Below are 24,275 nucleotides of genomic sequence, written 5' to 3' on the forward strand. Positions count from 1 at the left end.
AATAGAGACATAACACACTCTCTGATGGAGCCAGTATTGATTGTTGGGGATATTTGAAAGCATTTTGTGGAATGGATCAGATCCAAACTGGGGAATGTAGCTTTGGCTGAGAGAGATGTCAGGACTGAGAGCTCAGTAAACCAGTCAAACAGATAATATTCTTCGTAGATAATATTCTTGATATTAGAGAAGGCGTTTGTCTTGGAGTGTTAGTATTCATGTCATATCTGCACAGATGCAAAGGGAAGTGCAGCTGGATCAAAATGTAAAGCTGAAGGAAAAGTTCAACACAATATTTAACTGGTTTGTCAATATACAAGCAATATAATCAATACTGTTGATTCTTTTTCTGAATTGTGTGGCACTGGATTTTTTTTTCCCCAAAACGCTTGTAACTGTGATTCTGGATATTCAAATCAAGAATTTAGATGTTCCGATAAAACCTGAGCTAAGCAGTTCAGCTGACGCTGAGCAGAGGGGCTCATCAGATGAACACACACTGTCCAGAGCTTGGAAAATATTCACTGTGACTTTTTATGACAACATGTCTCTCTGTACAAGGTGAGAAAAGTGTGGAAATGTCCTCAAAGTTGGCTTTACTGGCAAATTTTAGTGAGCATCAGCAAATACGGACAGGAAAAAGAAATGAAGAAGTGTATGGGGGGGGCGGTGAACAAATATAGGTGGATGTGACGGTTTGATTTGGAAATATTTCATAGATCTTCTGATTCAGGGAAACATCTCTCATGTTTGCTACACTGTCAACAGAACGCCCACAAGTACAAGAGAGCGAGAGAGTATAGACTATGCACACGTATAATGGAGAAGAGCAGGTGAGGGACTGGGGTGTCTGCGATGCATTTGTCACTGAGGATGACAGACATGCTCCTCTACATGTGGCAGTCATAGTTGGAAACAGTACCGAGCCACGGAGAAGTTGACGCGAGACAACTGCGGCATCGGGTTGTCTGGTTAGAATTAGCAGTTCCGACTCTGTATGCTAACAGATAAAACAGGACACCATTTGACCTTGTTACAGAAAATGCTCCACCTGGGAAACATCTAATTGTCACCGTTTGCTTGCCAGTTCTTGACATCTCTCTCTACTCTCTGAACACTCAGTCCAGAATGAGTGAGTGAGTGAGTGTGTGTGTGTGTGTGTGTGTGTGTGTGTGTGTGTGTGTGTGTGTGTGTGTGTGTGTGTGTGTGTGTGTGTGTGTGTGTGTGTGTGTGTGTGTGTGTGTGTTCATAAATGGACCGACAGTAAAAGCTTCCCAGATGCTGGTCTGGCTGCATTATACATGCACTTAACTGTTAATTGGTCTGCATTTGATTTGCAGAGCCATTTTTAAAGATGCAGCCTCTCTTGTGGTGGAACACCTGGTCTTATTATATAGTGCACAAATCTCTCTTCTGCCATTTGACGTCAGCCCCGCAGTGGGTAAATACTCCCCGCTACCAGCCAAATACTGGATGGAAGAAAGTGAGCTGATGAAGAAGAGGATGAGTAGAATGAGAGAAAGAGGAGATTCCTGCAGGGAGGCAGGATTGATTCTGCAGGAAACCCTTGAGTAAGTGAGATGTGGAGGATGTGCAGAAACTATGATTAATAATAGCAGTGGAAGATGTCTGCAGACAAGCAGGTCGTCATCTATAACCTACATTATGTCTAACTCTTTAAAATGAGTTTTATGTTGCACCACTAAAACTCTTGGCATTGCAACAATACCCCCAGGACACGCTAATTCTGGCTACCACAACACTGTGCTTATAGTGCCTTCATATTCTTTGACAGAAGCCAGCATTGTATTCCCTATATAGTAAATGGAGTACATCCTAATGCTCATCATGTTCACTAGAGCAGCAGCACTGTCACCGTCCAAACCACCACTGAGTATTAATATGATTCAGAGAAAATGCAGGCGGTGCACAGGTTCCTTCTCCACTCGAGCCAGTATGTGACTCCTGCCTCTCTCAAATCGGACCCACGGAGTGAACACACTCTCAGGTGGGAGGACAGCAGCAAGCATTAGGAGTAACCCCTCTCTCTCAAGTAGAAACAGGAAAGGTGTAACCTTTTTGTTGCCGTGCAGAAAAACAAAACTGCTCTGGTGGCATTGAATGGAAACATGAATAATTTTTTTTAATTCTTGTGTTTATGAACTGTTGTGATTAGCAAAATATCTGGACCAGAGCAGCAACAGTAAATGAAGTGTATATCCTTATGTATCCCATAATATCTGAAGATGCAAATGTTCTGAGGCTATTTTTAACTCAGATTAACTTACAGAAGACTGAACTGACAATATGGCCAAACCTTGACAAGGACACGTAAATGGATTTCAGGTTCGTAAGAGCTGAAGAGACTCAGAGTGATGTTGAAGTAATTGGAGCAGATGGTGTCCCAACAGGCGCCTGATCAAATGGCCTGAATGTCTTAATTTACTTCTTAACTCCTTGTAAATTCTCTGCATTGCTGCACCAAACAAATGATTTTAATTACTATTTTTAATAAAAACTTGAATACTCTGAGAACGGATGAACAAAGCTTTCCTATCACGTGGAAAGTTGCTGCATAAAATCACCGGAGAATGTCTGGAGTTGCTATTTTCAACTCAGTGTTGGTTCACACCCACCCAAAACCAAAACCTCTGACAGAGGAAAACAGCAAGACGTTTTTTTAAAGCTGTTACGATATTTGCAGAAAATATTCTCAGCAAACCATGAAATGAACACGCACGAACACGTTTGCTCTTGGGGGAGAGCGGCGTCTGCGTCAGTTGAACACATCCAAACGGAGTGGTCACCTGATCACACGCTAACTTTGAAAACGGCCTCTGAGCTGTTTTGTCCCACACAAGCATGTTTTTTGGGTGTTGTTTTTGTTGTTGTTGTTGTTGTTGTTGTTGTTGTAATGCATCATCGATTGATTTAAATCAACTTTCAAATCAATGACATTGACTTAGTCAGCCTTGAACTAATGCATTGCATTAGACTGATTTTGCTACGCACATTAGTCACACTGCAGAGCAAAGAAAACTAGTTAAGCCCTCATCTCCATCGCTGGTAATTGGTAATTAACTAAGATGATGAGCGAAATTCATTATCATTTCATACCAGTCATTATTCAGTTTTCACTTTCTTTCTACGTTGCACTGGCTACATTCTAGATGACTCTCAGTTTTAGCATTTAATGATATTCTATCAGTCCATAAGTGTCCATCCCAGCATTATTATGGCCATAAATATGAAATGATCCTAAATCCATTTGAGCAAAATAAAAGAATGGACGTCTAGTGCTACATCCTATATCCTCTCAGCTCCCTCAACATTGATGAAATAAGAATGGGAACATAAATATAATATGGATGCATTGTATTTTCTTTCTCCCATTCCAACTTAAATAATCATCATAAGAAAATATCTCCATAATTTTTAGGATTAAATGGCAGGCTTGTTTTTCTAAGATGACTCTTTTTGTGATCTAACAGAAATGTTTTTTTATTGACTTCTTTTATGAGGAGCACCTTGACATATGTCAAAAAATAGTGGTAAAGATTTTATTTTACCAAACGATGTACAGTAAAGGAAGCTCAGATCAGGTTGTTGATTACAGACGCTCCCTTAACATGTTAACGCAAGAAAATAACATGTTTGTGTGGCCAACAAGGTACTCATGCATCTTCATGAGGGGGTTTGCTTCAATACCGCTGTCTATGCACTTGATAGCGGTCCTCCAGCAGGGTTTCCTCTGTCTCTCTTTCATTCTCTCTCACCCCAGAGCATCGGTTCTTATTATTCAATTACTTATGTAACCTTTCCTAGAATTAGTATGTGAGAGAGAGGTAGACACCACAGCATTCTGGTCATTTGCTTCCGCGTCTCTGTTCAGGTAGTGAGATGGTGAGCGTGCGCTAGTTCAGATCAGCTGCAAAATGCGCATTTAAGATCCTTTATTTCTTGCACATTTTTACTTATATAAGGCAGTTTTGCAAATATTACATGCCTATAAATCATTTGCAAACTCCCTGCTCGGCGCTAACGTGCAGAAAAATGAAAATGTGAAGAGACCAGACAGAGGGAAAAGCCCCTCTGCTGGAGGGCTAATTCGGAGTCAGACACCCTCAATAGGAGTGTTTCAGCGAAATAAATTGACTTTAAGCTTTTCATCTGACACGGTTATTTTTCCATGACTAGCAAAAAGGAGGACAGGGTTCTGAAGCTTGTGGTGTTTTGCTTTTTTCTGACCAGCGGTACTGGTCTGAGCTATTGAGCTGAGTGTTTTATTAGGCCTGCTGCTTCCACAGTACATCTCTGCTCCTCCTGCTGCTGCCTGACAGTGTGAGATGGTGTGTGACATCAGCTCCTTGTACCAGAGGTTGATCTCATACTTGGAAAAGGATTTGGCAGGAACAGAAAAACGCTGTACAGCCTGTCTGACTTGTTTGATGAATGTGTTTTGTTGTGTAAAAGGACCCCAGTGTCTGAGATGGAATGTGGCGTGGTCATGCATGCCTCCAAGACCTAAAATAGTTTATGGTCCTCTATATTTTTCATTTTTCATGAGCACCTTAGTTATACTCCTGGGAGCGGAGGACTTCCGTGCTTCTGTCTTGGTCTTCATCTCTCTGTCAGTTTCCCCAATAAAACAAGCTCCACAGAGACATCGCAATAAATAATAACTTTCAATTATGTGTTGATGACAGAAATAAGACGTGTTTGTCGAGGCACTGCTTTAGTTTATGTTGGAATAAAATCATGTTTAAATATTTTGTTCTGCTCCTAAGTCATAATGTGTTTAGTGTGATTTGTTGTGTCATCTTCCCTCCCTGCCTGAGGGGGGTACTGTTCTCCCTGTTCCCCAGTGTTCAGCTGTTCTACTTTAAGAAGACTCCTACCTGATGACAGATACACACACACTCTCTCCCTCCCTCCCTCCCTCTCCAGGCTCCCAAACAGACCATGCTGCACTGCCAGCTGATGCTGTAGTATTACATTGATGTGTGTTAAACGTGTTGCAGTAAAATATGACAAACATCCTCTAAAGAACAGCCCAGGAGGCTCTGGGGACCAGGAGCCTTTTTTATTGTTCTTGTCAACCCCCCCCCCCCCCCCCCCTCTTATTTATGTTTAAGAAGACGGATTTTCATGATATTATTACTTGGGGGGCGGACAAAATTTGCACTTTTTCTAGAAAGTAGCAGCAATGTAGCAGCAACAGTTCAACAATGTGCATACAAAAACATGAATAATGGAATGATTATCTGCTTGACTTCTGGTATTCAAAGGCTAGACATTGAATAGTTACTCAGGGGAGGTGCAGCTATAGACACGTTCCATCACAGCCACGTCAACCACTTCCTCTCTCTAGGGGTCTCTTATGCTAAGCTAAGTTGAACATATTGAGCTCAGTTGTCTGATTACCTGAAGTTCCCAAAATATCAAAATACCCCATTAGGTACGCATCTATGGAGGACATTGCATTATAAGTTTGGAAGAAAACTACCGCAGAAATGCAGTGTGAAGTTTAAAGCTCAATAAACTGTTAATAGGCAGTCAAACATCTATGTCAATCACATTAAATCTGATGTGTCGTTTGTTCATAATCACGAGCTTTTACACAATACAATCCACTATATAACATTTGATTCTTATGCCAAATTGTCTCTCTGGGCCGTGAGTCTCCACTTCAACCCTATTTGCATGTCTGAAGCAGCAGAATCATTAAGAGGCAACCAACCACAGCGACACAGTCTCAGCGCTCACAGCCTCCTGGGAGCTGCTGAAGGATCCTCAGCCTTTGGAGAGAACGAATCAGGGAGCCTCTACAGGTCCCCTACGGGAGGAGGAGAGAGCTCTTATTCTAACTCAGTGGTAAATGCCAGCACCCACAGGGGACCCGTTACACACAGCTGGTATAATAAGTATCAGAAGGAGACCCACGAGCCACCAGCAAACTAAAACCAGGGCACGGGTGCCTTTCCTATAGTCACAGTTGCCACCAAGCTGACTCATCCTGAGAAGCAATGAGTCTGTCTCCCCGTGCTATAGAAGGTCTGTTTGAATGTCTGAATCAGTGTGCCATGTAATACAGAACGTGGTTTATAGGACCACAGGGAGAAGTGGATGGGGTGAAACAGTGCAGGGTTATGAGATGCACTCTCTGGAAGGCAGGCTTGAATTGAGACACTCACAATACCCACAGCACAGGTCGCAAAGTGCCACTACTTTCAATTAATATTTTATGACATCCTTTATCACAGAATGTACAGTTTTATCATTTGTTTATTTGAAGATAAAATATACTTATTCCACATGGGCTTCATATGCAGTGACATCCACAGTATGATGTGGCTGCACCATGTGCCTCACAGTCTTCAAAAATAGTTTTGCTATCGATTAATTAAACACTTGATATGCTGATTAGTGGAGTAAGCCCTGACTGCAGTACGCAGATCCAGGAGTGGCTCAGCTAAGGTGGAGCTAAATGTTTGACTCCGCACACTTGCTACAACCATTCGAAACCTATGCCTAAACCTAACCTCTCTCGGTCTAATGCCTAACCATTCGGACCCTAAACCTAACAACTCTCGGTCTAATGCCAAACCTAACCATTCGGACCCTAAACCTAACCTCTCTCGGTCTAATGCCAAACCTAACCATTCGGACCCTAAACCTAACAACTTTCGGTCTAATGCCAAACCTAACCATTCAGACCCTAAACCTAACCTCTCTTGGTCTAATGCCTAACCTAACCATTCGGACCCTAAACCTAACCTCTCTTGGTCTAATGCCAAACCTAACCATTCGGACCCTAAACCTAACAACTCTCGGTCTAATGCCAAACCTAACCATTCAGACCCTAAACCTAACCTCTCTTGGTCTAATGCCTAACCTAACCATTCGGACCCTAAACCTAACCTCTCTTGGTCTAATGCCAAACCTAACCATTCGGACCCTAAACCTAACAACTCTCGGTCTAATGCCAAACCTAACCATTCGGAACCGCAGAGTCAAATGTTTAGCCCCACCCATGTTTAGCCTATCTCCAATCTGTGCACTGCAGTCAGGTGCACTTGGATCAGTTTCTCAAAACTATATGTTATTAAATCAATGAATAAATAGATCTGTCCGTCTGTTTGTCTTGCACTTGTTTAACTCAAAAACTGTTCAATTGACATGAATGACAGCTGCTGGCCCCCCAAAGAGGTGCAGTGCTAGGTTTGAGGGTCTGAGATTAAAGGAACACAGAGATGACAGAGCTTTGGATATGACGTACTGAGATGACAGATAGCTTTGATGCTGTGTGTCTATCAGCCTGCCTCTATGTATGTACATATGTACCCATCCTGACCCCGCCCCTCAAACAGCGGGCAAGGCAAGGGTTAAAGGGGCGGGGCATGTAGTAGAAATGTCAGTCGTAAATCCAAGATTAAAGCCAGGAACTCCAAGATCAACAGGCACTGCAGCAGTACTATAAAATCAAGATCACTTAAGATTCACCGTTATAAGACGACTCAACGACTTAGTGACTTTTTTAACAGCATGCAGATAAGCCAGGGAGACGTTAATTCACATTGTTGCACAGTTAAATCAGCAAGGGATTGGAGGAGCTCAAGCCAAGGATTAAATTTGTCACAGCAAAATTGTACGACTAGTGTTAATTTAAAGGCAAGAACAGAAGACTTAGCAAGTGAGGTATACTCTGTTGTTAAACATGACATTCCTTATTGCAGGCATTAGCACAAAGCCTCCTCTTCTCTTATTTACATGGAAGAGAAACATTAAAGTCCTGATTAACCTGAGGCCTCTCTTTCTTTCTTACTCTTTATTTGCCTCAGCTGGCTCTCTCGCTCTCTCTCTCTCTTTCTCCCTCTCCCTCTCTCTCTCTGGCATTCAGTTTACATAAGACAGCATGAATAGCAGTGACCGAATACAATGCTTCAAACTTGCTAGCAGGCTATAAATGTAGCCCTAATGGCTAAACCATTATAATATTTGGTCGTGCTGTAGTGAATATGTTGCTGCAGGAAAACAAAGGCGGTGGAAGGATACACAGGGCGCGTGCGCGCGTGGGGGGGGGGGGGGGGCAGTTCGGGGGGCTTCCTTTCCATTAGCTGATTGAATTGGAACCCAGTCCTGTGGGCTGGGAACTGTTTGCCTTACATCAAACACAAGTGAGACATAAACTCCTCTGTCGGTGTGCTCGGGAAAATGTCATATCAGAGCATGACATTGGGCGCTGACTATTTCACCACCCAGTAAGACATAGGTAGTCTGTTAATAGAGGTGCTTTCTCTGGTGCCTTCCTCGGTGCTAGTGGTTTTTTTATTATCCACCCCATGTTTTTCGTGAGCCAGAGTGAAGGCCTAATGGACCGTAGTGTGCTGGAGTAGCTGGCCAGCTGTCTTAGACAACACATTTCACATTAGGATCCAACATTTACCCGTGTGCAATGTCAGATTTAATAAATGATATATACACGTTTCACAGCTCCACTGCTGCGGGTGAAGAGAATAAGGAGGAAGACGGGAGGTTTTACAAACCACGAGCAACTCTTTTCTTTGTAACCAGGTCATCGGCTAAGATGTTTCTGTACAGATAATGGGGGGGGGGGGGGATTTGTGGTGCATAGTTAAGGAAACTGTGATGTACAGCAAGGAAATGCATGTTTTATGCAGGATCAAGAGCGTATCTTTGACAGTTTAAGAGGAAAAAATACATGCATTTTGAACTCATCGTGGGAGGTGAGGTGAACAGTTTTTTAATTTGACACAAAACTTTTCTGTCTGTGAGGGAGATTGTTTGAAAGGGCAACAAAGACTCCAAGCTGCCGAATGATGAGAGATTAAAAGAGCAGCGACGAATATTGAGCAAGATGCTAATAAAATGTAATGATAGCATGCCAGACTCATTTCAGTTTTCAGTCCAGGAAAAAAGTAAAGAGCGTAACCTCAGTTTGCCTTGATGTGTTTGCCTGTGAAATGTTTCATCTGACTCAGTAATTATGCACTTTGCGTTTCTTAGCAGGAGCTTGATGAACTTCTGCTCACTACAGGTTCTGTTGTGTTTGCACTTTTGCCAGCATCTACATTTCAAACACCAGTCAATTTTCCGGAGACCCAGACACAAAGCGAGTGGCTTCCAGGGAACTTTTCAGTACCGTAGCTTATCGCAACTTGACAAACTGGTAGCATCTGTCGCTCCAGTTGGTTTTACATAATGTGTTGTCGCGTAAAGAGTTTTTACAGCACTGAAACTTTTGGGTGTGTTTATGTACTTTCTTGCACTTCTTGTAACCACTAGGTGGCACTGACTTAACTTCAACTTCCAGGTGTCTTCGGGACTCTCACTGCCAGTGAAGTGTGGAAAAGGTCGGACCACGTGGAGTCTGGAACATTTGAAGTGTTCTTTGGCAAAATGCGCTGCCTTGTCTTCAAAGCAACACATCACCAAGATCTTGAGGTGTTTTTGACCGAATTTGAGATCGATTGTGTTTGAGGGGAGGTGCAGGTAAGAGAAAACTGTACTATAAAAAACAAACAATTAAAAAATTAAGGCCTGTTTTTCACGTTCACAGTTACCTCAGTAATATGAGTATGTTTTCTCTCCATTATTGTTTTATAGGCCTAAAGATACTGACTTTGACAGTGCAGGTATTTCACTAGATGTTAAATCATCCTGTCTGAGGGACGGGGATCATTGTGGAGGCTCGAGAGCCGCTGCTTGAAATCACAGTGTTATTATCTCCTACAGTCAGGGGCGTATTCACTAGTTATCCAGATCGTTCAACTTGAAATTCAGATCAGAGCAATCCTGAGACACTCAGAGAGAACCTGACTGATGGCAGGTTTGGCTGAGTTAAACCCAACCATGACTGCAGTGTTCAGGAGGCAGAGTCTTTAATCTGATTTTTTTTTCCCCCTGTTTCGGTCACGTCGTGCTCTTTCATTTAACGTGTAATTGACATAAAGGCTCAAATGATTTGCAGAGCACTTCACCTAGATGGAGTTATTAGAACTTGTGATGATTGGTCACAGGAGATATTTTGTAAGTATAATTACTATTCAACACAGTTCGCACTGTCTTTTTAAACCTCTCAAATGTCACAAATTTGTGCTCACATCATTAAAAACTCAGCATTTGTTTGTTTATTTTGCCAAAGGCAGGTTTATATATAACATTAGAGATGCAGAACACATTTGCACTGAAGCACAGAAGAGCACGTGAAGGGTTTAGGTATTGATCTGTTTGGACAATGAATAAACTACCTCTTCAAACAAATCCTGCAATTGCCTACATGGACAGAAACTGGCTCCTATTCAAAGAGTGAAGGAAGGACGGTTTGTGAGTGGGGAATCTCCTCACAGCATCAACATGCAGGTGAAGACTCACATTTTAATTTTAGAAAGTAATCCATCTCATTATCCATTTCCAAAAAAAACAAAACAACCCTGATTCCTCTCACATCACCACAAATGCCACCTCCTTCAGCAAATCCAGTACTGCATATCAATTGTATGATAGATAGTATGATGGGGTCCTCTTAGAAAACAAGAGCTACCCCTCCCAGCATTTAATAATGACCCATGAAGCCAGTTCAGAGATGAACTGGGATCCACAGGGTCCATTTCTGGTTCCTTTATGAGCCCAGGATCACTCCAGGGATGGCGTGGAACATCATTATGGAATATGTAGTGTTACATAATATTGCAACAATCCGGCAACGGTAGAAGGATATTTCTTCCCCCTTCTTTACGTCCTAAGCTGTTCTTGACCTTAACCTGGGAGCAAGTACACAACACACCACTGTACTAAGCAGTGTCCAGTTCACATTACCTGAATGAGCAGAAATTACTTTTAATATCAAATGCAAAACAGGACAAGCAAAAAAAAATGATCACAAGCTACATCTTTCGGCGGGGTCGTCCATAGCTTAGCAAGTCTACAGGGCCCAAATCGACTCCCTGTCTGGGATTTTGAAATTTATTCTCATGCTAAAGTAAAATATGTGATGCAAGTAATACACAAATTCAAATGTTTTCAGGAGCTAAGTTTTGTTTTTTTTAAATACAAGATGTGTTTAGAAATTTGGACGAATGATATCACTTTCCTGGATAGATGCATCCATTTGTGCAGATCCCTATTTTGCCATGAGGGGTGAGGGATCTCAGAGCTGAGCCCCAGCAGTAATCTGACTGACTGGAGGAAAATAAGTGAGATGCTGAGTCTAAGATGTTTGGATGGCAAGTGTAATTGAAGTTCTGTGAAAGGTGATGCATCTGAAATTGTGATCGTAATGAATCTTCCAAACCGAGCAAGAAGTGAAGGTCATTATCAAGATAAATGTCCTACCCCCCCCACCCCCACCCCCCCAGTGGAAAAACCCAACAGCAAGGTCGATGTGGCCTGTTACAACAGTATTACCTGTGCTTCCTTTGGATGCCAGTATTAACCAGCTTCAAAATGTTCTTGCAGTTGAGAATTTCTCTCATGAAGTTCTTTTGCATAGGTAATAAATTACTTATGTAGACATAAACTGAAAAGTAGCCCGCCTTTGCCAATGTTTGTGAGCTTTGGAAGTTTTACAATAACAGGGGTTAGCGCAATTTAACAAAAAGGTGTAGATTTCACTCAAAAGTCTTGACTCCATCAGAGGTGTGGTACACAAAATTGAAGTGGTGGATATTTTAAGGAGAAGTCTAATAATGCAGGACAGAGTGCATTTTACCAGGTCAGGCATGATTTATTTTTAATTGCTAATGCTAACAAATATTAAAGCAGCATCATGTTAATTTGAGAGTTGGTGGAGTACCGCACTATCATGATATTCAGACTTGCTTCTACAACAGCATCCTCCACACCTATGCTTGATGTCAACGCAATAACCATCAATCTGAACCCAGAGCAGTTGGGTACGTGTTAAGATGCAGTTGCTAATGGCTAACGCTACACTGAATTAGTCACAGCAGTATGTACGTGTCTTAATTTTCCTCTTATCTTCTTCCATAAACACCCTCGTCCTCTTCTCGTCCCCACTGACGAAGATTCTGTTCTGAGAATTTTAATCTAACCTCTCTGGTACTTAAAAGCAGTATTACAAGCTAGCAGAAGTTTAATGCCCCATCAGTTCAAGTTATATGGTACTGAATCAGTACCGAGCGCAGAGGAGAGATTTATGAGTCACAAATCAGTGTATTATCGGAATAATGTTGAAATTCTCATTTGGAGTTCAAAATGCTGCGTAAGACTGTATCAAAATGACAACGGATCCTCGGAGGCTAACACTAAGTTTAGAGAGGAGAGTTGTTTACTTCGATTCATTTGTAGCCAATAGATATAGGAATCGTATTTTAGAGCCTTTACAATCTATTAAATAATTAGTGGTATGCAGGCAACGCAAACACGCTAACAAGTCGCTCTTTAGATAAATGTTTATGTGCGAGGGTTCCTTTTCATCAAATCTGAGCTGAATTCACTTGACAAACGTTAGCAGAGAGTCAGCTTGATGTTTGCTGCCCAAAATCAGATTCAGAGGAGATGAAAGCCAGGATGCACCAGTGCATTAATGAGCATATACAGCTGATATATTCGGGACATCTTGATATGGAGGCTGCAGCCTTTCTTGCGTAATCTACATCTTCGCCGTTTCAACCCTGAGACCTCTGATTTGTCTGCTTTGCTTTACATCTCTTTCTCCCCTCCCACAGTTTGTGAGGATTTAATTAGGCAAATCAATATTCATGACCCTCACTAGGTTCACCTCATCAGCGGATGAAATGCCCCTCTAATTTTATACTTTGTATGTTTTATGAACACTTTAGCAAATGTCATAATAGAGGATGTTTATTGCCTAGTCATAGTTTACGCCTGAAACCGCTGCGCAGATTTACGCGTCCCTCGTACATCACATCACCCTTTTAAAGCTTCTTTTCGGTGACCTTGACACAACACGTGAATGTATCTTGTTAATTAGACCGTTGAGTTTGACCTTTCACGGAGGGTCAAACATGCAGCAGATGTAATTTATTATAAGAGGTGAGTTTTGGACTGAGTCACCCAGGGGAGTGATAGCAAATTTAAATGAATGAGTCCCTGCTTCTAACAGATAGGCGGTTCTCCATCTTCACTGAAGGTCCTGAGCACTCGTTTATATTTGAACCAGACTCGCCAAGAGGCTGATTTGGATTACATGGGCATTAGTCCTCATGAGAATAACTAATTAATTAATGGTTGGAGTCACATGTGGCTGAGCCTGAATGTCAGAACGGAGGCTCTTGTACTGTATTTATCAGGCAGGAAAACGTCTTTGGTTTTCTGTAAAATGTGCCGCAAATAATGAATGAGTGACTCAGGGAAAGGTGCTGCAGAACATGCGTGGATTCACTCATGTACAGGCTGATAATGATACTCCATCACACGGGACCCCCCACCCCAACCCTCGACATTTGGGGAGTCTGGAAGAAACTGGGGTTGTTTTTTGTTTTTTTTAGCTGAATTAACTATCGTAGCTCCGGTTACAAAACGGTGGATGGTCGGATGTTGTGTCTGCGGGTGACAGAAAGAAGAGAGAGATAGAGAGAGAGAGAGAGAGAGAGAGAGAGAGAGAGAGAGAGAGAGAGAGAGATGGATGGATGAGGGGGGCGCTCTCTCAGCGCAGGACGCAGGAGACAGTCGCTCTCCAAGGTGCTGAAAGTCGGAGCGCTCCTCCTGACGATGCCGGCGACCTCTGCCTATCATGTAAACACACGGCTTCAGTCTCCCATGCTTTATTTTTTTTAAATGCTCTTTCACCTTTAGCCGTTTGGATTTTTGCCCCCCCCCCCCCAACCCAACCTGGATGTACACACACACACACGCAACAAGAGTGACTGCTGCTGCCTCATTTCCACCTGCATTATTGGGAAATAACCGGATTCTCAGGAACGCTAAAGAGGATTTTCTAAGCTTTTTTTTGTTTTTTTCATTCTCGATCTCTCTCTCTCTCTCTCCCTCCCCCTCTCTTCCTTTCTCTCTCTCTCTCTCTGTCCTCTGTATACCGCATGCCTTTGGACGTGACTCAAAAAGGTGAGTCCGATGATGGTGATCGGGAAACAGAGCTACTTTTACGCGGATGTCGTTTTCTTTGCACCAGTGAGGGGGATCGCGGCCGCAGAAGGCTTTATTGAACACATCACCACCGGGATCGGGAGGGAGGATTATAGTATCCGCCGGAGCCCGGTGAAGTTTCCCAGATAGGCGAGGTGACTATCAGTAATCCTCCAGCGCCTCTGTGTGTTATGGGCTCTCCGGCTGCGACTAAGTGGATAATAAGCCATTTCAACGGTGAGTTTGCTCTATCGCCTCAATAAGCATCACTGTCGTCACACGGATTTCACTTGATCTGTTAGCAAAACTACACCCCCCACACACCAAAAAAACACAACCAATTTATTGTCATCTCCATCTGGATGTTGCTGGTTGCCCTGTCGCGGATACTCGCATGCGGGGTCTGATTGAGTGGAAACAGCTGATGTCGTGTGTGGTTCAAACAGACTGTTGTCACCGACTTTACGTTGTTGAGGATCGCGGATATGCCCCAACTCCACTCCACCCACTTTCAAATAATGCATGTGGTCATTTAGTCCTTTAATTTTACATACATACACACACACACACACACACACACATACACACACACGTCTCCCTCAACAACGAAGGCTTTGTTTGTATTCTTTATGTCTTAGTGAAATCAGGGCTTGCTGCTTACAGAAGGAGCTGGTGTGTGTGTGTGTGTGTGTGTGTGTGTGTGTGTGTGTGTGTGTGTGTGTGTGTGTGTGTGTGTGGAGAGAGAGAGAGCTGGACTGATGCAGAAGTAGGCTTCAGCCAACACATCACATCTACAAGAGTTCCAGCTACAATCATCATCCACCACATTAGTTCTGATTTTTTCCCCCCCCTGCAGCCCATTTCCTCAAGTGGTGATGATGGTGATGGTGATGATGATGATGATGATGATGATAATGGAGCACAGAACGGATCCGGAGAGGAGCCTATGGATGACATCCACACTATCTTGTTGAATGTGGATGTCGATGCAGCGGCGAAGGATGGGCCCTCTCCTCTCCGCCAGCGCCGCCGCCGCCACCGTCGTCTTTCTGGTGGCCCTGCAGGGCGCCGTGTCTCCGGCCTTGGTCACTAACCCCGAGGATTACGCCGCAGACGAGGCGGAGCGGACCGCAGGTGAAAACATCGTGTTTGATGACTACAGGGGGAAAGGCTGCGTGGACGACAGCGGCTTCGTTTACAAACTCGGGGAGCGTTTCTATCCGGGACACTCGAATTGTCCGTGCGTGTGCACGGAGGACGGGCCTGTGTGCGACCAGCCCGAGTGCCCCAAACTGCACCCCAAGTGCACCAAAGTGGAGCACAATGGCTGCTGCCCGGAGTGCAAAGAAGTTAAAAACTTTTGCGAGTACCGGGGGAAAACGTACAAAATTCTGGAGGAATTCAAGGTAAGACGTCGGACTGAGATCCAGTCACTGTTTTCACGGCGAAATTCTAAAGGTGCCATCAACGTTTCCAAAAAGCATCAGATCTACAACAGCAGGTTGATAGTGTTTGCTCTGAAAACTGTCTCTCTTTATGAATGCCGAAAATAATATTAAGATACAATCTGAACTGAGGTCATGGGAAGAAAGCGCTCCTCTCAAGATTCAGGCTGCCTGTTTAACAGCTGTTGCACACAGACCTTTCCTGCACCTTGGCAACCAAATAATTTAGTGAATCCCTTCATTAATCACGTTTTATTTTCTGGTTATGTCAATTTATAATAGCCACGCGGGAACGGAAGCCATCTAAAAGAGTAGGAGGGAGATGGAACAACCTCCACGTTGATTTCAGCCCTGCAACTTGTTGATGGAAGTCCTGATGCTCGTTTAGATTTCAAACGGCAGCACCGGTCAGAGCTCAGAGGGTTGTGGGTTCAGGTTACTGATGCGTTTGTTTACTGTAAAAGTATCATGGAAGGGTGTTTAGGCCAAGGGCATGAAGATGGCTGCCTCCTTAGATGATGTCACCCACACACACACACACACATACACACACGCACGCTTGCACGCTCACACCACCCATCCAGCAGCAGCAGCATCCATCTGAACACTCATCCAGGATGAAACTGACAGACGGATGATGGAATATTATTGTAATTCTTTGATTTGTGGACACTGAGTCATTGCTGGCAGAGCCACTTTCCTGTCCTTTGTGTCGTTGCAGCTCACAACATTACAGACCGGCTAGAAATGACAGGGGAAGCAGCTTGTAGATGGAAAAAAAAGTATTGTTTGTGGTGAATGGTTCAGGACCAGGAGTGGATGAGTGTCTCCAGCACGTCACTGCAGCAGACCAGGGAAATCTCATTGTTAGTGAGAAATAACAAACACAAATAAGTCTGACTGGATCACACACCCTCCCATATTAAGAGTAACAGTACTGACAAACCACAAGTGTAAAATCCAATGGAACGGTACTGCTGGGTCACTAGTTTGGTTCCAGCTGCCCCTGAGCAAGACAGTGCACCCCTACCTGCTCCTGATGGTTGAGCCCACACAGCCGCGTGTATTTCTGGTCATCAAAAAAGAATATGTGAATCCCTGCAGGAGGGGCCCCGCTACTCTAACCAGCACGTGCTTGTTCAGCTTTTTGCCACCAGGTAAATCTCTCTGCCTTTCACCTTACATGGAGTTTTTATATTTTTTGTGTCTGTGGCAACACAATGAGGACATACACAGGTGTTGTGTTTGTAAAAAAACAAAAAGCAAACCTACACCAACTCAACTCTGCATCGGCTAAAAAAAGAAAAATGTTTACACCTTATATTGTTCTTGTGATTACCTTCAATCACAGGTGTGTGCGTGTGTGGCGAGGGGGGGGGGGCAGGCAGGGTCGGCCTTCAGCCACTAAGTCACTTTTGTATAGATTCCTATAACCAATACATAAAGCTTTTCTACCAGTCTGTTGTAAAATTGATTGAGTTGGGATTTGAACTTAGTTTAAAAAAAAACAAGCAACTTCAAGGAATTAAATTGGTTTAATGGAATTGTTGTGCGTACTGTATTAATCAAATTTTTTTTCAGTAAATTAAAGCAATAACAATCTGCCACACGTATGTGATAATGGATGTGTGTTTTGCAAGCCTATGTTGTCATAAACAGCCTAGTAGTGCTGTTGTTAATAAGGTCTGTGTGTGTGTGTGTGTGTGTGTGTGTGTGTGTGTGTGTGTGTGTGTGTGTGTGTGTGTGTGTGTGTGTGTGTGTGGAATCAGCCCATGTACTTAATCTGTCCTGATTGGTGTGTTTGCACGTCAGCCAGCATCAAGCTCAGTCCTGCATTTGAATGCAAAGCCACAGTTTTTGAGTGTCTAAGACTTACAGTTTGATGTGAGATCCAGGCCCATCAATCGCGTTGTGCAGCTCGCCCTCCTGCTAACCCTGACCGAGCGGACCTGGAGAAGGAAGGACATTTCTCCTCACTATTCAGGGGGAGGAAAAAAAAGAATTGTTCTGGAAATTGCGTGGCACATATAAAGAGACCTGATGTATTCCCTCCAATTGAAGACCACACAAGTCACTTTAATGTCAATCCACATCCAGCGTGAATGTCGAGTCTTTTCAGTCAGGACATGAAAGCTTCAGCCCCCTGCTGTGTTCATGGAAATCAAAGGCCTGCAGGATCTTTTATACAGACCCCTGTTTAGAGATGCCGACAGGTTAACCTTTGGTGAGGGTCTAATTGGCATTCCTCTTGGTGCTGATGCTGCTGAATTGTACATAGGTTTGCATTTTAGTGGGTTGCGGCGATTAGAAGAAATACAGAGTTAGAGAATCACAGAGGCATGGCGAGATGGATGTGGTCAGTTTATTTGGAATGATTTTTGTGGGTACTTGATTGCCTTTCTCGTTCAATATTGTTCAAGTTCCCATCTCGCAATAGGCCAGTCATTTGTTGAGGCGTGTGTCATTCTGCTGTTAGAACCCCTCAGTTCCCTGTACCGTCCCGGCACCAACCCGTCCCAGTCACTTTTAGTAACATAGTGGGTTTTCCACTCTGCAGTCCTGATAGATTTCCTACTCTCTTGTTTTGCCTCCCTGTGAGAGAGGTCAATGTGCCACTCACCCTCAGTGGGTGATTCACCTCCAGGCTTCTCCATCAACATGCCCATGTCCAACATGGCCGCCAGCATGCCCTTGGCCCCGGCGCAGCTGCACACAAGGAGATATAGGAGATAGATATACAGTTCAGTTTCCAGATTCTCAGACTAGGCTGGGATGTGAGCACAAATGTAAACAATCCCAACCATGCTTCCTGTGAGGAAGAATAAATCTAATCCTTTATTAGTGATGGGAAAAGGACTAAAACTCCTCCAATGGTGAACGACAAAGCCGGAGCTGTAAAGCAGCTGAAACAAGGCACACCTCTGTATCAGATATGCTTCTACCACTGACTTGCTCAGATAATGGGAACTATATTATGCAAAGGATCCCCGCAGAGACCAACGTGTTTGTCTAACATGCAACTGAGGTCTCGCTCAAGGAGACATTCTGAAATCTCAAGGAGAGTTGTAGCAAGACGACAACGATGTGTGCGAGAGTGAGAGTTAAGGGAGACACATCCGGGGAAGAGAGGAGTTGGAAAAAATATTGGATTTTTAAATCAGGGGGGAGAAACCCTACAACAAAGCACTTCTTGGAGAAAAATAAATGTTGTTAAAAGAGCAGAGGTCCAGCTGCAGACTGAGGGGAGGTAATGTTATTAGCTCGACATCGTGTTGAGCTGGCATCAGTACACTAGGAAGCACGGCAGGCTAATGTAGACACAATCACTCAGGAAAGCAGAGGAGACACGAAAACAAAAAGGTCTAAAAAGGTCTTTTCTAGAACATTGTACGACTTTTGTATTATCGAGTTGAGACTGTCAGTGGTTAAAAAAAAAAACCCAAGCGGATTTACTATGATGCAGCTCAGAGCCCTGCGGGACGACTTTGCAGGCGTACGGTGGGCTGCCAGTGTAATGACCCGACTAGAGGTGACCAGGGCACAGCATAAAGTCTACATCCTCCCACTCAATACCCGAGCCAAAATACACACACCCCAGTAGAACTGTGTGGGCTATTTATTGACAAGACGGTTGGATTTACCTTGTGTTAACTTATACAGACTAAAGCGATGATGAGTATAATGACTTTATAGGAAACAGAAGCCCCTCCAGCTGAGGGAAGTAGCCTCAGAAACAAAGACTACATTACATGCAGACCTAACAAATCAACAAGAGTAGCTGCATTCATATGGACTATATTTCCAGTCCGAGTGAAATTATTCTCATTGAACATTGTGATCTCAGTGTTTATTTGGATGCTGAATAAAGTGAGCTAATTAAACTGAACATTTACAAGCCCCAAAGCATGTTATGTGATGAGAACTTTGAGAGGTTTACAATTGTTTAGAGGTTCAGCCCGCTGTGAAGCATCAACCCTGCCAATATCAAAACACAAGAAGAAAATATAATGGATCGGATGTAATATTATCAGTAATGGTCACTCAGAGTCACGTTTGCTGCTTGGTAGTACAGGATGCCGGCGGTTCTTGATTTGGTTGATGGTTATATGATCTTTTCAAACATGGGAAAAGACTATATGTATAGCAGCGAGAGGGAAACTGTCAGATTACGTGTTAACATAGTTATTGTTTTGTCCCATTTATCAGATTATCAAAGGATTACATCACTCCGATCAGATCGGACCAGACTCTTCTAATTTTCTAACGACCTTAATCTGACTAAGGTCATAGTGGAAGTAAGCAATAATCAACCCAAGATACAAGGAATGTTGGCTCGTTGTCACATTATTGAAGTACACTGCAGACACGGGGACACCCTGAATCCCTCTGTTGGGTCTCGTTGCAGAATTCTGCAACTTTAACTTAATTTCTGCAAAATCAGCGTGAAAATACTCAGTTTACTGGTCTCACCATGGCAAAAAGAACTTCAGGTCAAGTTCTGGAAGGAAACGCCATTTAGAGATGTATCGCTCATTGGCAGCTTCAATCAAACGTTTGATCTGTAGCACAGCAATATGACTTTATTCATGGAAATATAGTTTTAAGGTCAAATAGTTGCTGTGCAACACAGCAGAAAGTCCCAACACACACAATATCAACTAAAAGAAGAAGGTTGCTGACCCTTGTAGTCCATTACCGCCCTTGCAGGACCTGGTGCTGGAGCCAGCGGTGCGCAGTCCCTTATCTGCAGTAACGAGAGAGAGGGAGAGAGAGAGACAGACAGACAGACAGACAGAGAGAGAAGCATTATTCTTGCTAAATATTCCATCAATCGATTTTCTTCCGCTTGTCCATATTAAGGGTCGCGGAGGGGCTGGAGCCTATCCCAGCGGCTATGGGTGAGAGGCGGGGTTCACCCTGGACAGGTCGCCAGTCCATCACAGGGCCAACATGTAGAGACAAACAACCATTCACACTCACATTCATAGCTACGGTCAATTTAGAGTCTCAGTCAGCCTCGTCCCCAGTTGCATGTCTTTGGACTGTGGGAAGAAACCGGAGTACCAGAGAGAACCCACACAGGTACAGGGAGAACATGCAGACTCCTCTTGCTAAATATTGTCCTTGTTAATCCTTTAGAATACAAAAAGACAGAAAAACAGGAGCCAGGTCTGAAAAAAAAAACAAGGAAACATGGATGATCCCAACCATTGGTTCAGCTTAAACACGTTGAGGGAACGTCACTTTAGCAGCAAACATGTTTTTTTTTCCATCTCACTTTACACACACACACTAATACACACACACATATATATATACACAGTATATATATACACACATATATCCATACATTTAGATACATATACACATATATCCATATACACCCATACATATATATACACACACATACACACATTATATATGTACACACACACACATTATATATATACACACACACATTATATATACACACACACACACATTATATATATACACACACACACACACATTATATATACACACACACACACATTATATATATACACACACACATATACATATATATATATATATATATATATATATATATATATATATATATATATATATATATAGTACATACAAAATTCAGGTATTTTTGTTATATCTCTTCATCCATGTGGAATTACATGAATGTAACGCACCTGTGTGTATGTGTATTGCACAGACACTGAACTGCCTATACACATCAGTAATTAGCGGCTCTGCCTTTCAACACCCCGACACAAACGAGACAAAACAGCCATGAAAGCAATAAAAAATGATTTCTACTAACATTGATTTTCTTATCCAATTTACCCGAGTCAACAAGGGTTCTATAACGAGGAGGGATTACTAAGTGCAAATATTTAGGCTGCCATTTCAAACACGCTTTTCTGCTTTCAAATGACTCGCAATTAATTGAACAAATATGACATGTGGCTTTAGTTCTCTCTTCATCCTTTCGCTGCCCCCCCCCCCATACCCTGACCACTGCTACAATATTTTGACATGATCAACAGCAGCATGCATTTTGACTGTCATCCCATTCCCGCCACCTCTATTAACCCGGCGGGTGAGTTTCTTATGACCCCATTTGTCCTGCAGAAGGTTATTTGAGTATTAATTTCTTTCTACCTCAGTTCGTCTCTGAGTGAAAATAAAAAATAAAAAAGCCTGACAGCCAATTCGCTTTGATACCAGGCAGCCAGTATACGACGGGGACAACCGGAGACTTTTCTTCACCAAAACATCTCGCAGCACATCTAAATATGCTGCTGATGCTCCATTTTCTTTTGTGAGACTGGCTAAGGCATGACTGATCCTCGTCACGGTAGACCTCACACAAAAGGATGCGCTGAAAGCGGTGAAGCGCTTGCTGAGCACGTTCAGGGAATCTCTGCCTTGTTTCACAGGCATATAGAATACTTTTCTATTTCAAAAGACATTTTTAATACCTGCACCTTGTCACAGTCCCATCTGAGTTTTAGTTTGGGATTTTGAAATTTTTGGACTTCATCTTTGTTGTCTTTTCTAGTATTGTGTCTTATATTTGGTCTTACCCTGTTTCGCTGTAGTTCTTGTTATGTGTTATTTGTTGTGTGTGTTATTTCCTTCCTGAGGGACTCACCTGTGTCTCGTTAGTAAATCAGTCTTCATCATTATCCAATCAGCTCCTTCCCTGTCCTCCTCTCCCTGTTTCCTCTGGGCTGGGATGAGTTCATTATTTTAGTTTGATTTGCTGCCTCAGTGATGATCAGAACTGTTTATCCTCCACGTTGCTCACCTACCTTTCACTGATCATATATTATTAATTTCTATTGATCGGTTTAGTTTGCAAGATAAGTATCTGTTCGTTTTCGATTACTAAAAAACTCACAAACGAGTTAATATCTTGCCTGCCCTTCTTCACTGCGTGATGCATTTTCAGGTTTCAGGCGCAGCTTTAAAGTCCAGTCTCAAAGTTTCACTTTTGACATGATTATATTTTTAAATGCCAATGTGATAAACACAACTGGAGAAGCCCAGTTTGTAGTTTTAAACTCCAGTTTGGAGGTCAGAAAATGTGTCACGAAGACAGCTGCACAATAATAACTAGAATTAGGCGTTAGATGACAAACGTGCCTTCTTTAAACTTCACAATGTCACACTGAAGTTATTGGAAATATCAGACATTTGCATGAAAACGTCATGATTAGCAACGTGTGAATAATGGCGTTTTGGCCAGACATGTTACTCGTGCAATCACAGTGACCTCTGACCGACATTTAGGAGACACTTTGGTCTGAGGTGACTTACAATAACACATTTTACAGCTGTTCACCGGTCAAGTAGTCTTTTGAGAGGAAAGAGTGGCAATTTTTGAAGTATTTTTTACACCCCCCAACACACACACACACACGCACGCACACTTTCTAAAGATAGTAATATGCCTTATGGGAGGAGAGTGATACTGTAGCTGTGCCAGATACAGATGCAGAAAAGTGTGTATTGTTGTTGCCATTGTTCCATCTTAGAATAATTTCCTCACTGGTTGTTTGGCAGCTGATCAAATATTAATAAAAATTGGTGTAAGCTGAATCCCTGCTCTCCATTTTAGGTAACTGTCCTGCTCCTGGAGTCAGTTTGTGCTGCACTTTCCTTTTATTCGCCACAACAAACTGACACGTAAATGAAAATCTACTGCTACTACTAGATGTGGCTCTTAATGTTGTTTAATTTGAAGTATTCACAAAATATTGATGCATGCTTTCCAGTTATGTCTTTTGCAAATTGTTTTTGTGAAGATTAGATTCTGTACCAAATGAGCTTTTCATTTATTTATTTATTTTCCGGCTGCCAAGATTTTACTGCAATACACATTTTGACTCAGTCTCATCACCAATGAAGGCAGATGGGAACATCAATACAGTTTATTCTCCTTGTCTTTGAATCAATTAACAATGATAAAATGCTCAGGAACTTCTCGCTTCTGTTACAGTGCTCTAGCAAGCATGGTTCAGATTTAAAACTGGGCTGGGCTCTTGTTTTGTAAAGAAGAATCCCACATATAAATGAGGGGTGTGGTCATCTGGTCAGACCATCTGTCTGTGGTAAGCTTAAGACTTGAGCCCCGCAGCTAAGTCGGGAAAAGTAACTGACGAATCAGAAATGTGTTTTAATGTAGATCTGATTGGTTCTAATGGTTGTCAACACCTCTGGCATAACAGAGTGCTAGAAAATGTCATAGAAGCAACAAGTGTAGTCAGTAACGGCTGTAAGTGCAGTAATGGCATAAATAGACTCGGCAACAGCTGCTAAACAAGAGGGGATCCAGACGTTGGTGCACCACTCAACTGTTGAGCTTAGATACAAGATTCTAACCAGGCTTAGGATGACGCAATCTGATACTTGATAACGGAATCAAACTAAACCACTGGCCCAAATCACTGACTCGGATATCTGATGCATAGATATAATACTGACAGGTGGCACGTGTCGTTTTTGTGGACGAAAGGTGAAGGGAAGTGCAGCCATTAACCACTTTGTTGGCCTCCACTAGGAAAGGTTTGTACTCAAGGCAGCAGTACTGGTATTGGTATCTGTAGCACTCAAGGCTGTGGTAGTGATATTGGTATCTAGAAGTAGTCCAGGCAGTGGTACTGGTATTGATATCTGGAGGTACTCAAGGTTGTGGTAGTGATATTGGTATCTGGAAGTACTCAAGGCTGTGGTAGTGGTTGT

At 42.8% G+C, this 24,275-nt stretch overlaps 1 protein-coding gene and 1 long non-coding RNA gene across 3 annotated transcripts in view; one reads left to right on the forward strand and one right to left on the reverse strand.

The window, feature by feature from the left end:
- The first annotated feature begins 13,666 nt into the window (after positions 1-13,666).
- Positions 13,667-24,275, forward strand: part of vwc2l (von Willebrand factor C domain containing 2 like) — a 27,921-nt gene continuing 17,312 nt past the window's right edge. The window contains exons 1-2 of the mRNA XM_086219931.1: positions 13,667-14,325; positions 14,945-15,494. Of these exons, the coding sequence (XP_086076057.1) occupies positions 15,063-15,494 (432 nt within the window). The 5' untranslated portion in view covers positions 13,667-14,325; positions 14,945-15,062. The remainder of the gene's footprint in view (positions 14,326-14,944; positions 15,495-24,275) is intronic.
- LOC147251921 (uncharacterized) overlaps positions 17,306-24,275 on the reverse strand; it is a 14,772-nt gene continuing 7,802 nt past the window's right edge. For both annotated transcript variants that reach the window (XR_015118714.1, XR_015118713.1), the window contains 3 exons: positions 20,214-20,277; positions 18,154-18,239; positions 17,306-17,482 (listed from right to left, as the gene is read on the reverse strand). This is a non-coding gene — a long non-coding RNA (uncharacterized LOC147251921). The remainder of the gene's footprint in view (positions 17,483-18,153; positions 18,240-20,213; positions 20,278-24,275) is intronic.

This window comes from Aulostomus chinensis, chromosome 12 (genome assembly GCF_037954235.1).
Source record: "Aulostomus chinensis isolate RoL2024-O1b breed Wild chromosome 12, RoL_Achi_v1.0, whole genome shotgun sequence".
NCBI lineage: Eukaryota > Metazoa > Chordata > Actinopteri > Syngnathiformes > Aulostomidae > Aulostomus > Aulostomus chinensis.